Source organism: Pteropus medius, unplaced genomic scaffold, assembly GCF_902729225.1.
Source record: "Pteropus medius unplaced genomic scaffold, Ma_sr-lr_union100, whole genome shotgun sequence".
Lineage (NCBI taxonomy): Eukaryota > Metazoa > Chordata > Mammalia > Chiroptera > Pteropodidae > Pteropus > Pteropus medius.
In genome coordinates, this window is record NW_024356249.1 from 6158687 (window position 1) to 6175463 (window position 16777).

The following is a 16777-nucleotide window of genomic DNA, read 5'->3' on the forward strand; positions in this document are numbered from 1 at the left end:
TATTGATAATAATAAAGTCAGCCCGCAGCACCTGGTAGACACATCCTGGGAATATACTTAGGGCTCACTCAATACAGCCTCACGAATGGAATTAAAGGAAGGAAAACTTGGCAAAAACAATGGATTCCAGATCCTTAACTGAAAAGTCACCCTTATAATTACTTTCCATTTGATGAAATTCTCATAAAAGACTAAAAAGAAAACATGCAATGCTGAGAAGAGAATGAAATGAATAATGAGGTCACTTTTTAACAGAATTTATTAATAATGTCTAACATTTCTTTTAAAATATTGGAATGTCTAGAGACCTAGAATAAAAAGAATCTAAATTTCTATTACTGCTCATCTCTAGAGGCCCAGGTGTAAATACCTTTGCGTATATAAGAGTATCAACACTTTCAGTAGTATTGCTTTAAAAATACTAAAAGAAATAACTTCCTCATGTACCACCAGCCAATGTGGCTGACTGAGCAGAGGGATAACATATGACAGAAGTTTGTTTTGATACATAGCAACGCCGAAACCAAGAAACGGAAACTTCCAGGCGTTGGAAGTGAAGTGAAGATTATGAGGCAGAGGAAGGGGAATTGACGCCCAGAGCTCAGGGTATCCCAGGGGCCGAGGTACCTGGCCTGAGAGGAGAGACCAGTCCCTGGGGTCTAATGTGCAAGGCCTCGGCTGTGTGACAAGGTGAGGAGTTAGAAAGGGAGTGTCTGCAGATCTTAGCACACAAACCTAAGGACTTTGCCCGGTCACAGAGTCTCACCTGGAATGAGCGTGGAAATACCCGTAGAAAATCGGACCTGTAAACCTGGGCTGTCTGCTGGTATGGAGTCTGAACTTGAACTCCCACCAAATTGTGTGGCAACCCCGAGCCAATGAAACAAAGTAAAAGCTGCTGCAGATAGAGTAAAAGTGTTTAATCATGGTAGGGAAGTCGAAAGCTCTGCAACCCAGCACCTGTCTAGAGAGAGGGGAAGAGACTCAGAAGATGTGACCAATAGGCAAATCCACACCCAAGGAATTCCAGGTGATAGAGCAATCTGAAATGGCACTGTAAAGTAACTGTATTTATAATGATCACAGTGATAAAAGGAGACAACCGTACGTGTGGAAACATTCTCTGTTAAATTTTCATGATGGGAAAGCTTTTCAATCCATATCGGTTGAGCACCTACTATGTGCCAGACACTGCTTTGCATGTTGGGATATAGCAGTAAAATAAGTCCTTGACCTGTGAGAATTACATTCTAATGGTACAGACAGACAAAGAGCACTTCAGATAATGTCAGGCAGCGGTAAGTGTGATGAAGGACCAGGAAGCTGGATAAGAAGATAGAGTGAGGGGTGGCATGATAGTCAAAAGAAGTCCTCTCTAAGCTGGTGACATTGAACAACGACAGAGTCATGAAGAAAGGCATTCCGGCATCTAGGGGCAAAAGCTTATCAGGCAGGGAGGATGGCTCCATCCAAGGACCCGGTGGCACGCTTAATACAACTGAATTAAAGAATTCAGGATGGCTAAGGCAAGGAAAAAATGAGATGAAGGGGCTGGATCCTGGGCTCATTTAAAAAACAAACAAACAACAACACTTGTCCTCTTGATGGGACTCTAAGAGCAGAACATTGTGAAAAAGACCAGATCAATTTCGAGAAAAATGATCTCAGATACACACACACACACACACATACACACACTTATTCAGAATATAGTATTTGTTCAGGGTTCTTTTTTCTAGATTTCTGAGACATAAGCCATTTGTGATACGGTATAAATAAGCCAAGTTCAATCTGATGATACAATGCAGCTGTAATTCCAACAATTTAATGTCTTAATGGTTTCTCAGCAACAAAACATTGTGGGTAAAGGTAATAATGTATTTCAAATACTATTAAACTATATTATAATGCCACCATTTTAATGACTTAGACTTCTATAACAAACAGTTTCAAACAGTTCTTAATATAGTTTCTAATGCCTTAATACCTCAATGGATAAGAGAGTCTATTTCTCAATTTAAAAAAACCATAATTACCAATGTTATAATATCCTGCAACAAGTTCTTAATGTCATCTTATTTAAAGTACCTAAATTAAAGTCAACCTTGAGGCAACATTAAAATATTTATATATTTATACACATATATTAAAATTACAGTCTACAAAAAGTACCAAGTTCTTCAGTATACAGGCTAAACTTATTTAAATACTTACAATGTAGCATAAATGAATTTAATGATGCATGACAGATTTTAAAGTTATTTTATGGATTAATATCATTACCAAATGCAGGAAAATATAAATGAAATATCTGAGACAGCTAGAACTACATCTCAAATTAATTCTAAATAGCTTAGACCTTTTTACTTAGAATCATATCCCTTTGCAGTCAAGTGGCTTAAATTAATTTTGTATACAACATTTTAAGAGAATAAGCATTAAATCCAACATAAATAACAAATGCAGTAGAAGCCATGTACTTAGGAATAAAACATTTGTATATATATTTAACATCATATAATCACACAGACTAAACAGGGGCTTTTACTGCATAAAAGGAGAAAATAAAAGATGTTGATGATCTCATATTACAGGCCCATTACCATGTCAATAACTAATAAGAAAATTAGAATCTGGGGGTCTAATTTTATTAAAATTAATATAGTTGACCTTTGAAAAACACGGGTTTGAACTATGCAGGTCCTTTTATAGGTAGATTTTTTTCAATAAATACAGTAAATGTATTTTCTCTCACGATTTTCTTAACATTCTTTTCTTCAATTTACTTTATTGTAATATATAGTATTTAATATATATAACACAAAATATGTTAATCAACTGTTTATGTTACCAGTAAGGCTTCTAGTCAATAGTAGGCTATTAGTAGTAAGGTTTTGGGGAAATCAAAAGTTATACATGGATTTTCAACTGTGCATGGTGCTGGCACCCCTAATCTGTTTTGTTCAAAAGTCAACTGTGTTTTGAAAAACAAAATCTCTATTTGAATAACCAATTTTCCTATACTAATGAGATTACATATATAGCAAAACAACTAAGTCAGTCTCCTGTCCAAAAACAAGACTAAAGACTTTTAAATATAATTTTTAAACATTTAAATAAAACCTTGCAAAATATGAATCAACACCAGGGTTTGTTTCTCATTGAAAACACTTGGAAATGTATGACTTAGAAATAGGCTTTAATTTTCATACAAAGGGGTCCACAGAGAGCCAGATGATTTCAACATTGTTCATTTTTTTCCCCACTCAAATGAGCCTTTAAAAAGAAAAACTATGTTTATTTAGGTAATAGTGAGGTAAAGCAATATATTAGGTACCAAAAATACTGTGTTCCATTTTTTACTAACAAGAGTAATTTATACGTACCATGATTAAATACATATACAAAATATTAACACCTATAAAATCCCTGCAAAGGAGTCTCAATACTGAAACGTAACCATAAAAGGGGCCAAAAAACAAATTAAAGCACAATAATCTGCTATACGGTTAAAAGTATTTATTTATTTTTAATAGGTTACATAATTTTTAGTGGAAAATTAGGGAAAGCTCAGTTCATTAAGAAAGTGTTTTCACAAGACAAAAGGTGTTAAAAGAACCTATTTTTTTTTTTGATGGTTCATGTAACATGAATTTATTTATTTATTTTTATGGTGACATTGGTTAACAAAATCCAGTAAGTTTCAGCCGTACACTTGAACAGTAAGGCATATATATATTTACACTGCATGTTCACCTCCCATAGATTTCTTTCTGTCACCACATATTTGATCCCCTTTTTTCCGTCTACCTCCCCCTCCTCCCACTCCCTACCCTCTGGTAACCACTGGTTCATGTCCACGAGTCTCTGTCCTGTTTCTTTGTTGCTTTTAGGTTTATATCCCACATATAAGTGATATCATGTGATTTTCAGCTTTTTCTGTCTGAGTTATTTTGCTTAGCATGATTATCTCAAGGTCCATCCATGTCATCGCAAAGGAATCTATTTTTTTCAGGACAGAATTAAATCTTGCCAGTCTTGTCCATCCGTCCTTATAAGAAAGGAATAATAGCAACTAAAAAAATAATCATTTCGCATAATATCCATAATAATTTTCCATAGCAAAATAAGCTCTTATAGTAGAAAGCTACTGTTTTAAGTCCAAGGAATACGGTGATAATGTTTATGTTATGTATGGTAAAATGAACATACTTAAGAAACTATTCTAACAGTAAAGTGTTATATTCTTGAATGTCCAATCAAAGCAATACTCAGCTATTTAAACAGAGGACAGATTCTACATCAGGATAAAGGAAAGCATGTGAATGTGTATCATCACACAGAGAGATGAGGTACAATAAATCTTTCCATTGAACTGCAAACTTTGGAATGTCTTCAGTGGAGTTGAAGGAATGGGTTCAGTATTTGGACACTGTATCCAGAATGTCTTAATTAAAATATGTAACAGTAGTACTCAGAATTTCAGTTCTTATAAATGGATGAGTTTATTATAAAGTAGTTAATAGACACTTTGTAGGAGATCCCATAAATGGCGTATAGGATATTTTCAAGAGCTGAAACTTGACACATAAGATCTGAATGTGTATAGAATTTGGGAAAGGGAAAAAAAGAAAAGGCTAGCGATGACTGGGCAGACATAGGCTAGAAACCTCCAGGGAGCTCCAATACACACCAAAGATTTCCCCTCCTTTGAGCAAATATGTTCAATAATGAGATTCCCAACGTGATTTCCGTCCAGCCCGACACTCCCCACCTCTGGTAAGTGTGGTCATTGCTTGCTAAGGGCCGATCCTTCAAGAACAACTTTTTCAGAGATGTTTCCTTGGTTAATTCCTCCAGCAAAGATATTTTTTTTGTCTTCTTTCTCTCTGATTTCTATCTTTGTCCTTGGAAACTGAAGGTCGTTAGAACTGGTGGCTTGCGGATGCCAGTCTTTGTCTCAATGCACCACAAAAAGAAAATGAAACGCCCACCATCCGGAAGTTTATTCCCATGCCAGGTAACTCGGCGGCATTTACCATTTAACCAAACTGAAACGTAGAATGTAAATGCCTTTGATATTATCAATAATGAAATAATAATGGTAAAAATAATAAACGTTTACCGAGGATGTCCTATGTATTAGGTAAGCTATTACGAGTCTTTTCTGTGTGCATCACAAGTACATTTCAATGCCACCTGTGAATGCTCATGAAAGAATCTCTTGAGCTAAGTAATATTTTGCTGAGCTACAATTTCTTTCCAATATTATTCTAATTCTGCTTAAGCTCTTTAATTCATTCAAGGTTGTCAAGGTTTTGAAAAGGATTTTCAGTGAAGAGCATCTCATTTGCCAAATATTTCCACCTAGTTTGAATGGTGTTGTCCTATTCTATGTAATGATAAAATGCTATTTAAAAAATAAACTATATAAATGTCTAACCCGATGTACTGTATACTTGAAACTAATAATAAAATAAAAATTTCTTTTTTGCTGTTTACATGTTAATACTAATTAAACACATAAACACTTACTCTATGTTAGACATTGTTCTGGGTTTTCCAACATATTAACTCATTTAATTCTCACAATAATCTTGAGATAGCTAATATTATTATCTCCATTTTATACATGAGAACTTTGTAACTTGCCCAAGGTCACACAGCTAGATTGTACTAGAGCTGAAATTTCCAATGATTATTTTGACTTTCAGTGTTATTTGAAATCATCAATTTCCAATCTTTCTTTAAAAAAAAAAAAAAAGTCTTCAGCTTCCTAATCATAACTACATTCCCAGTATCACCTTTAAAAGAGTAAAGATTTGGTCTTCTCACATTATTTATCTATCATCGACACAAAGAAAGTTAGGCTCTTCTTATGCTCTCCTCTGAATGCCTGGTCAATAAAGAAAAGTGATTTCTAGAATTATGTCTTTCAAATTGAACTAAGCAATTAATTAAATTCATATACATACTGTCCTAGACACCATATAAATAGTGCGATTATCTGCAGTGGAATTTGGAAGATCTTTTACAGTAATAAGATGATTTCGGGGCCGTCATGGAGCAAAAAGAAAGGGAAGCAGCTCAGTACTTACTGGTAAAACACTATTGATCAAGATTGTTTTGAAGAGGTTTTTTTCCTTTTTTTTTTCCCCCTCAGCTTTAACATAAGAACTTATTACTATGCATATGAATTTTGGACATATCTTATCTGGAGCCCTAACTGCCGATACACTGGATCCTTGCTATTGTCCCAGAAAGAATTCAGGATAAATCATGCCAACCCATTCCACCTCCCTTGAAAGCAACCGGAGCAGGGACACTAGGTCAGGTCACTAGGCCTCTAAGAACATCACTGTAGCAAAGCTCCAGAGTGCTCAGTGCAGGGCTCAGTACCCGCTAAATTGTGAAATCAATTTAGTAGGTCACAACCTGCACTTTTAAAACTTAACATTGAGTAGAACAGGAAATATCAGTGTATCACCATAGTCAGGGTTTTCTGTGATACTTTTGTTTCTTGTGTTTGTCCGTGTGTAGGTCATGATGTTGTAAAATGCATTCCTCGTTATGGATCTTGAACCAGAAAGTTTGTAAAGCCACTGAGCTAATGGGTATTAACTGTGTGCATTTTTCTACTACTAAGCCCTATATTTAATAAAACAGACTGCTGAATTCTTCATAACCAGTGAGTAGAGCCAGTTGATCATAAAAGGAACCTTAAATTTCATCCAGTCCAACTAATTGCCCAAGATACAAAGACTTTCTAAAAGATTCTGTCACACAGCATCTAAGTTCTGGACTTCGAACACTTAGAGTTCTTCATTACAACAAATCAAAAGAGGACATAAGGTTGCTGCTTTCACATGACAGCTTCTCATGTGTGTGAATTTAATTCTCTATAATTTTTTTCTGAATAAACACGGGTTTATCGTGGATGATTTCGAAGATACTAAAAAAGCATAAATGAGAAAATAAAAATTACCCATAATCCAATAACCAGAGCTAACAACTAGAAGCATATATGTCTCCTTAACCTGCTTTTTCCTTAATATGTAATAAACATTTTCCTCTTCTCCATAATCTTCTACAGCATGATTCTAATGGCAACATAGCATTCTAGGATATGGCTGTACCATAACTTTTTTTCCTATAATGTATTTTTAAAATCCCCTTAGATGGCTTCATTATTTTCAAGTTTCATTTTATAAAGATATCCTTGTACATAAACTATTTCCTTATGATAATTTCTGGATTAGAATTACTAGATAAAAGATATGAAAATGTTTAGGGTTTTGATAGATACTGTTAAACTGTCCCCAGAAAAGTTGTGCCAATTTGCTTTTTGGTGATGACATAGAAAGTGTCATCACCTCCGCCTTACCAAGAACAGGTGTTAATTTGTTTTCCATCTTTGCCACTTTAGTACCCAGAAAAGTCCATTCTGTTTCAATTTATAGTGAGGTTAAATAATTTTTGACATATTGATTGGCCATTTTTATTTCCTCTTTTGTGAATTAGCCAATCATGCCCTTGGTCCGATCACCTTTCGAGGCTTGGAAATAATTGATTTAGCTCTTTAAATATTTGAAGAAGGCTCTTATGCCCAGAGGAACTATTTTCTCTGTTGATGTGAATACTAGGGGCTAGACTTCCTTTTAAAAGCTGAAGATTATATTAGCTACTAGAATGACTAAAGTCCATAATTTTTCCCCATAAAGATCACTTTGCTGAGAAACGGAGCAAATGAAAGTGATATGAACTTTGTCAATGTAGCTAGAAAAAGACAATTTAAAAATATTTATTTATATTCTAACAATTAAAAAGCAGAAATTTCCCTTACACCAAGAAAATCAATAACAGCAGTAAAAACCTCTCACCAGAGAGGAGTTGGTGATCTTTTCTAAACCCTTCCCTGGACCACAAAATGCTGTCCAGTTGCACTGAATCTTGTACCACCAAACACAAACAAAAAAATCTTACACTATTGTTGACCCCAGGGAAAGTGGTTAGAGCTTCCTCCAGGTCAAATGAAGAGAAATTTAGCTTCTCACTTCCCATTAGTATCCTCATGAAAATGCCTTAAAGAGCCTCAGAAACAGTTGCCCAAAGAGGAAGCCAGTAAATCTCTAAATATCACCACCAAAGTGAGGTCCTGGTGCCTCTGAAACACCCCACACGCAGCTCATAAAAAATAAGTGGCTGTCCTCAGTCCTCTCTTTCACAATCCATCCTCCTCCGTATCCAAACCAAATAATCCCCGAATCTGCCCATCTCTGCCGCATGCCTTATTTCAGGTCCTTCGGTGGCTTCCCTGCCATTCTTCTTGCCTCCCCTGTTGCCCTCCTTAAGTCTACTCTCTATGCCGTCTCTAAACAGGTGTCTCTAAGAAGTTTAACTACTCCATGGCTCCGCATTGTTAGATCAAGTTTCTAAGTTCATTGGCACGGCACAGAAAGCTGGATTTACATATGCCTAGAGCTCTCTCGACATGTGGATCCTCAGAATGTTATGCCGGTTCTTGCCTCCGTGCTTGGGCATATGCTGTTCCCCCTTCTGAGAAACCCGCCCCTCTCTCCCATCAACCTGCTGACTAATTTCACCACTTTGAAGACTTAGCTGAAGGACAACCTCCTCTTGGAAGTGTTTCCTGATCCAATTTTCACATCACAGGCTGAATTCACTGTCCTTTCTTGGTACCTATGACAGTCTGGAAAAGTTAATAAATAATATTCTTGCCTATTCGACGCTAAACTTAGCCTAGTATGCTGTGGGGACTCCCACCGCCCAAGTCACATGGTGTTATAATGAACCCTCTGACCTGTCTCCCCTGTTGAAGGCCTTGAAGTGTCATCATTTCACTGTATGGAGCAGCTCTCAGGGTGTCTGGCACATAGGAAGTAATCAGTGCTTGTTGAATAAAATAACTTAATAAAAATGTTATGATATGTTTAAAAATTCACCTTATTACTTTCATCTTGGACAAACCAGATAAATCAGAGGGTAATTACTAGCATAACATAGGCTTTTTGTTTTACAAGAGGACTCTTGCATCCTGGATTTTAAAAATATCAATTTCCTCTACTGCCCGTTAAATAACATTTGACATACATGCAATCTCGTGGACACATACATTTTGTGAAAGATAAGGCACAGTTATACAGGCATTTAGTCATCAATTACATTTTTAAAATACAGAGTGCCAACCATAAAAAATAAATTAAAAAAATAAAAAATAAAATACAGAGCACCAGACACAACTTAGCATGCCACTGTATACTTATTATAATAAACATTCAATAAATATACTGTAACTTTTTAAGACTTGAATACTTATGCTTTGCTCATAAGTATTCTCTTTTCTGGGAATGCAGACTCCATACGCTCTAGATGGGCCCAGAGGGCATGTCTAAATGTGACCCTGTGCCCAGCCAGAGTAGACTGCTTTAGGAAGGAGCACCTGACACAAGCTAGGCCAGAGACTTTCCCTGAACAATTTTTTTTTGAAAAATCTTACGATTAAGGAACATTTGAGTTAATCCCTTTCTAGTGGGAGCTGCCAGATGTTAAATGAGATGTAAAACTTGAAAGATGTTAGTGGCCAACTTCTTGCTGTGTGCAGAAGCTGATACACCCTCAGAAGCTGATACACCGTCATTTGTATCAAAGAGAATGAAACCGACATGGAGAAAGAAACAGAAATGAGAACTAATGAGAGTCCAGGAGATGACAAACATACTGGAGATGACAGGAGTCCAGGTTATGTTCAATAACTGGCCCCCATCTCCCGGCACCTCTGCCATCCCCATAGATCGGTTCTGTGAGATTCCACTCCCTTCTAAGAGACTCATGTTAAGCTTGCTTGGGGTCAACTCCTGTCACTGGCCAGCAAAAGAATCCTGACAGTACGGATAGGTAAATGAAAAACGAATTTGCCTCAACTTTCCCCCCACTAATTCGTCTGTTTAACTGATTTGACCAGATAGTTCTGCATAATGAAGACATGAGCTAATTTACATGAGTTTCCTATTCAGAAGAAGGAAAGTATTCATTCATTTTGAAATACGTTTCAAACAAAAGTAAGTTTAAAGCAATATCTGCCAACGCACATGTGAAATGTTCGGTCACAGTGTCCTGCACGTAAAGAACTTGTCCTCTTCCCTCCAGAGGACTCCCACAAATTCACTGTGGGTTTGGAATCTCTGTGGGAGAGACCAAGACCCAGAAACGGCAAAGGCTTCCTTCTCAGAGTTCTTGCTTCTGGATCCCTCAGTAATGCAAGACGCACGAGAGGCTTTTCTCACAGCGAATTTTTCTAACGAACAGAACTTAATGGCAATACGGCACTGCATCAGCAAGAGTTGGAACGCCTGTTGGAATTCCTACGCGTCTGGACACCACGGCCCCTTGCTGACGCCGACCTTTATGGCTGGCTCTATCGGCTGGCAGCAGGGCATTACTGGCTGGGGTACCCCTTTTGGGGGCTGCTCCTCCAGGCTGCGACCGCAAGCCTCGAAAGAGGCACGGGAGTGCAGGGACGGGCTGCTAAGCGGCCGGAGGCTGGACAGCGCTGGCGGGCCCTCCGCCTGCACGGACCCAGGGCTGCAGAGGGAAGTCGGAGCACGGGCTCACGCGGCACCCAGCCAAGGCTTTCCACTCGGGGACAGCACTCCTTCAGGGGGCACGGACATGAATGTCATAGCTGGCGGTTCCAGGAATGGCTTAAACCTTGGTGCTCTGACTGCCCCTGGCTCGCAGTCTTCCTTTCCGGCTGCCCTGCTCCTCGGCGGACACCTGATCCTGATCCCGGGGTGCGGCAGGGCTCTTGTCCTGGGGTGCTCCCCCAGGTTTTCGGGTGCGTTTTTCTTTGGTGTGCTGCCCGGAAGCGCTGTCCCCTTGGACAGAGCTCTCTCTGGTCTGACTGGTCTCTCTGACAGGCTGCTGGGAGGGGCCCGCACCACCCTGCCCTGGAAGACCCGAGGCGCTCTCTCCTCTCTGAGACCTCCCGCCTTTACGAACCCCTCCTCTCCGCGGACGCTCCCTGGGAGCAGAACCGGCCAGTGCGGACTCCGCAGAGGCCCGGTCACTCGGGAGAGGCCTCCTGCGTGGATGCTGACCCTCTGGAGTTGGGTGATCATTGCTGAGGGTTGTTTCGTTTTCTTGAGATAATCCTCCAGAATTCTCTTTCAAAGATGGTCCTTTTTGGGACACGGCTACCTTCTGAACCAGGTCGTCTGGTGGAAGGTCGGCACGCACGTTTTTTCTGGAGTAATGTACTTTTTCCTTCTCTTCCTGTGACTGGGGATCTTTAGGCAGCGGACCGCCGTGGGCGGGCTCAGGGCTTTCTAGGGTAAGGGCCTTGCTTCCCCGGCTCCCCTGGCGTCTCCCAGGAGGGCTGGGGCCAGGGTGGTTGGACGCCCTTGGGCCGGTCGGTCCGCTCGGTCCGCTCGGGGATTCTGGCTGCAGGGCTGTCTGGTGGCTTCCGGGCCGCGTCTTTTTCAGATGTGCTGGTCCTTTAGCCGTCTCTCTTCGGAAAGGGAGTTTTTTTTTCCTAGCTCCCGTCTGCTGTGCCGGCTCTTGGTTTTGGGGCGAGGCCTGCGCATCTGGAATCTTCTTGCTGGAGGAGCGGCCTACTCTGGGCGCTTGCTTCTCCTTCGCCGACCTTGACTCATGTCGAGCCCCCGCGTTCTGAGGCAACTGCTGCTCCCCAAAGGGCGTGGGAATGCGAGGGAGCCTGACCACCTGAGCCCCCTCTTCCTGGGGCGGCGCGGGGCCGGGCTGCGGGGTGCGCTCCTGCACAGCGGGACCTAGAAGAGGCAATTTCACTTCCTGGGCCTGCTGAGGACTGTGGCCCACATGGGGGCTCGGATGTCCCGGAGGTTTGGGATGGGGAGGGCTGAGGAGAGGAAGTTTGCCGGGGTCTCCTTCCTGAGATGGCCCAGGCCTGGGAGAGGGAGTGGCAGCTGGATCTGAGGCCCCTGAAGCCGCTTCCCTGCTGGGTGAGAGGAGTTTGGGTGTGGGCCTCCGACTCTGCAGCGGGGCGAGGACCCGAGGCTGCGGCAGCCTGGTGGGGGCCAGCAGGCCTCTGGGAAGCTCAGCCCCTGGGTCTTCCCTGTCCTGGGTCTGCTGGGTACTTGCTGGGTCCCGGGGATGTGGCAATCCTGGGCGAGGAGTGCTGACCCGGACAACTTCTGCTTTCGGGGTTCCCTCCTCTAGGGGTTGCTGAGCACCTTCCGGAGGTGGTCCCAGAATCTTAGCCCCATCAGGGTGGGGAGGCTCTTCTGGGGGATCATGATGGGAACCGTTGGGTGGCAGATTGGCTGACTCAGTCTCCTCGTCCTGGCTTCTCTGGGGGCTGAAAGATGTTGGGCCAGGCCCCTGTGGCGGTTCAGGTGGTGGAGGGCCAGTGAGGGTCACCGTGGCCTCACCCGATTCCTCATCCTGGTGCAGCTGAGGGCTGTGGACTGCAGGTGGGTCAGGGCGCTGGGCAGGCCCCGGGGAAGCAGTGGTGGCAGGTTGGCCTACTTCACCTGCTTTCCCCTCGGATGTCTGGGCGTCACTTTCAGAGGGATTTGCGGTTATTGTGTTTGAAGAAAGATCTGACTGTTGACCATTCCCGTCCTTCTGGTTTGGGGCTAAGTCTTGGGCCTGCTGGGGAATACCAAGACCCGGTGAGCCGGGCTGTGGAGGAAGCTCGGTGCTGGCGTGACTACTGGGAGGAGGCTCTTTTTGATGGGTTGCTGCCTCGTGGGTCTGGGAGGGGGCGGCGTTCTCATTTTCAGGGACCTTTGCATGAGCCTGCACGCTAGAGAGATGCTCTGTTATCTGGCCGTCTGCTTGCAGTTTTGCCAAGCGCCTTGGGGAAGGAACCAGGTGTGCTGGTACCCCAGAGGGGGTCTTCTTGTTAGAGGGGGCTCCTGCTTTGACACAAAGAGAAGTTAGCTAAAAATATCTTAACAAATATGACTGTGTAACTTTAGAAATTAATAAAAAAATATCTTGCCCTTTTTTGATGCACATAGGCCCTTAAAAGGAATAAAATTACACACATAAAAGAATTTAATTGTCCCTTCTCGTTGGGGATACTAAGTGCCTAGAATTCTTTTAGTGGAACTTAGGACAATTTTAGTCAACTGAAAACAAGAACTTCCATGAATAAACATAAAAAAGCTTAGTGAAAGAACCAAAGTTTATATCCAGGTCTAAGAGCGGCAAGAAAATTTTCTAAGCGAATGATATTTAAAATTTTCACCATCTTAAAGGTCAACACTGCTTTTGATGGCAAAAACTAGACGATGGACATCTAAGCCAGATGAGGTCCCATTTGTTTCCTTGTTTAATGGCAGTCCCCTCAAAGAAACTATGAGCTGTGTGAAGAGTCATGTCAGTTTACCAATACCTAGCAAGGTGCGTGAAGCTCAGCAGGCACTCAGCAAACAAGCACTGAATGAAAGAAGGAAGGAGAAAACAGATCTGATGGCAGCACAAGCTGCACCCGAGGATCCGCCACTCAAGCTACTGCCCCGCCTCCAGCTCCAGGGCTACTTTTTTTTCCAAGTCCACCCTGGTTTTAAAAATGGCTCTCAGTTCAAAGAACTAAATATAAGACCTGAAACAATAAATTGCATAGAAGAAAACAAACATAGGTACTAAACTCATGGACCTTGGGTTTAGAGAGGATTTTATGAATTTGACCTCAAAGGCAAGGGAAGTAAAAGCAAAAATAAATGAATGGGACTATATCAAACTAAGAAGCTTCTGCACAGCAAAAGAAACCATCGATGAAACAAAGAAGCGACCTTCTTAATGGGAGGGGATATTTGTAAACAAGCCCTCTGATAAGGGGCTAATATCCAAAATATATAAAGAACTCACACTACTCAACAACAACAAAAAACAATCTAATTAAAAAATGGACTGAGGACCTGAACAGACACTTCTCCCAAGAAGACATACAAACAGCTAACAGATATATGAAAAGATGCTGAACTTCGCTGGTTATTAGGGAAATGCAAATCAAAACCACAACGAGATAGCATCTCACACCTGTTAGAATGGCTATTGTAAACAAGTAATAACAAGTATTGGAGAGGTTGTGGGGAAAAAGGAACCCTCGGACGCTGCTGGTGGGAGTGTAAATTGGTGCAGCCACTATGGAAAACAGAATGGAGGTTCCTCAGAAAACTAAGACTAGAACTACCATATGACCCTCTTCTAGGTATCTGCCCCACAAATTTGAAAACATTTACCATAAAAATATATGCACCTCAATGTTCACTGCAGCATTATTCATGGCAGCCAAGACATAGAAACAACTGAAGTATCCTACAATAGATGACTGGATAAAGAAGATGTGGTACATATACACAATGGAATATTATCAGCCATAAGAAAAGATGAAATACTGCTGTTTGTGACAACATAGATGGATCCTGAGATTATCATGCTAAGTGAAATAAATCAGGCAGAAAAAGTTGAAAACTATATGATTTCACTCACATGTGGGATATAAAACTGAAAGCAATAAACAAGACAAACAAAAACTCATAGACACAGACAACAGTTCCGTGGTTACCAGAGGAAAGAGGGAGGGGGAGGTAGCTAAGGGTAAAGGGGACCAAATATTTGGTGACAGAAGATTTGGCTTTGGGTGGTGAACACACAGTGCACATACAGATGATGTATTACCGATCTGTACACTCGAAACCTATATAATTGTATTAACCAATGTCACCCCAATAAAGTAAAAAAATACTCCTAAAAAATGGCTTTGGGAGGTCACTAGCAGGGGTGAGGCCGCAGAGGGTTATTGCTTCTTTGGTCACCATGACAGTGAGTTCTCGGAGTGGCTCTGGTCTCATGGACACGATCACCCCAGCAAGCACTTGTTTATGACAGAAGCCCTGATACACTCTGGTGGCCCGTGTATCACCTTAACTCAGTCCGAAGGACATGGCTCTGAAATGCTAGTGGTTGGAACCAGCACGCTAGTCTGGAACAGCCTTGCAGAAACTAGTCTCAGCTCTCTTTGGGAGACGGCTGATACTCAGAGGCTCCAAAGCAAATCAGACTTCCAAGGTGGTCCCCCAGAAGCTAACCGTGCCCCTGGCCACCACCCGCTCTCCCCACAAAGCAGGATGAGCTTGGACTACTCCGGGTTCCCATGAACCTCTTAGTGGAGGGCTGTACCCTTTCTATGCAGTCAAACCACGTGTCTGTGGGGAGGGGAAGAGGGGGGACAAGGAAGAGCTTGCCCCTTAATGGGGTTTCTGAGGGGGTGTCATATTAATTATTCTTATCTCCCTAGTTTATGACAGTTATAAATTAAAATACAAATTTAGTCAAGAAACAAGGTTAAAATAAAATATAAGAACAGTGAAAATATCTAGAATAGGCAAATTCATAGAGACAGAAAATAGATTAGAAGTTACCAGGGGCTGAGGTGGAGTTATTGATTAATTGGATATACAGTTTCTGTTTGGGGTGATGAAAAATTTTGGAAATGCACAGTGGTGATGGTTACGCAACATTGTGAATGTAATTAATGCCACTAAGTTGTACACTTAAAATGGTTAAAATGGCAAATTTTGTTATTTTTTTTTTTAACACAGTAAAAAACTAATACATAAAAAGAAAAATATAAGAACAGTGACACCCAATGCTGAAGATTCTTTCATCTTTAAGCCTTCCTGGTTTCCTATAATCAGACATACGAGGATCCTCCCTTGCAACTTTCACAATTTAACAATTCACATAATTTGGCAAACAGTATCATGCCCTTTATTAGAGATAAAGGCACTACTTTACGGGCTAGTAAATTGACCAATTTTCCCATTTGACTCATTATCACTATCATTTTCTTCTATCATTAGTCACAATTCTGAATAATGGTTTTCAATTATAATTTTATTTTATGATCTCTATAGCAAGAACTTAGGGCAGAAGTTGGATCAGCTTTTTAAAAGCTTTACTGGAAGCACCAACTATTCCAGAAATAGACTGGAATAGACATAAATGAAGAGCAAAGGTATCCTGAGTTGTGAATATACTGATTTTTTTCTTATTATTTATAGAAACTATACTGTTCACTCAGGCTTTTTGTAGTCTTCAGGTTTTAGAAATGAATATAACCTGCATTGCTACAGGGAAAATAATTTAAGACAATTCTGTATCTTAACTGATATACATTTTTATTAATGGTATATGTAAAAATCTCAAGGGTTTATAATCACTCTGCATCTAAAGTTACTATTTTATATATGTGTTAAATGAAAATTCTGTTAGTCTCTCTCCTGTTGAAGGTTTACGTTTCTGGGTCCTGTTATACACTCAGAACTGATAACCTTGGGCTTACTTTTACCACTTTGTGCCACTCTCATTGTTGAAGAGGAGAAATTAAAATTTGCATTCTCAGTTACAAATTTGCAACATAAAATGACTAAACATCAAGCCATCTATTATTATTTCAAATATTTGGGAATAACTTGCGGTTTGCATTAATAAGGGATCACTGTTTCTATGAAAACAATGCCGTCAGCCATCAGACTTCTGTTTGCATTGAAGACTAACACACAGATGGCCTAGTCCAGCTGGGAAAACCTCAGCTCTAGAAGACTAGGTTCTAACAATGCTGCATAATGTTATGTAGTTGATTTTTTTTTTTTTAAATGGGAATTCAGAGTGATTTCTCTAAATTAATGATTTTTGGTGACATTGAGAATACAAATTTCCAGTCCAGTTTTCTAATTGCTCAGATAAAACTTTCTTTCATAGAATC

The 16777-nt window shown here is 40.7% G+C and overlaps 1 protein-coding gene across 4 annotated transcripts in view; it reads right to left on the reverse strand.

Moving 5' to 3' along the window:
• LRGUK (leucine rich repeats and guanylate kinase domain containing) overlaps positions 1-16777 on the reverse strand; it is a 104301-nt gene that overhangs the window by 22764 nt on the left and 64760 nt on the right. For 2 of the 4 annotated variants that reach the window (XM_039860918.1, XM_039860916.1), the window contains one exon: positions 6854-12920. The exons of 1 other annotated variant lie outside the window; for it this stretch is intronic. In XM_039860918.1, coding sequence (XP_039716852.1) covers positions 10723-12920 — 2198 coding nt within the window. In that variant the 3' untranslated portion in view covers positions 6854-10722. Of the gene's footprint in view, positions 1-6853; positions 12921-16777 lie in introns of those variants that run through there. One more of the 4 variants, XM_039860917.1, reaches the window with a different exon arrangement.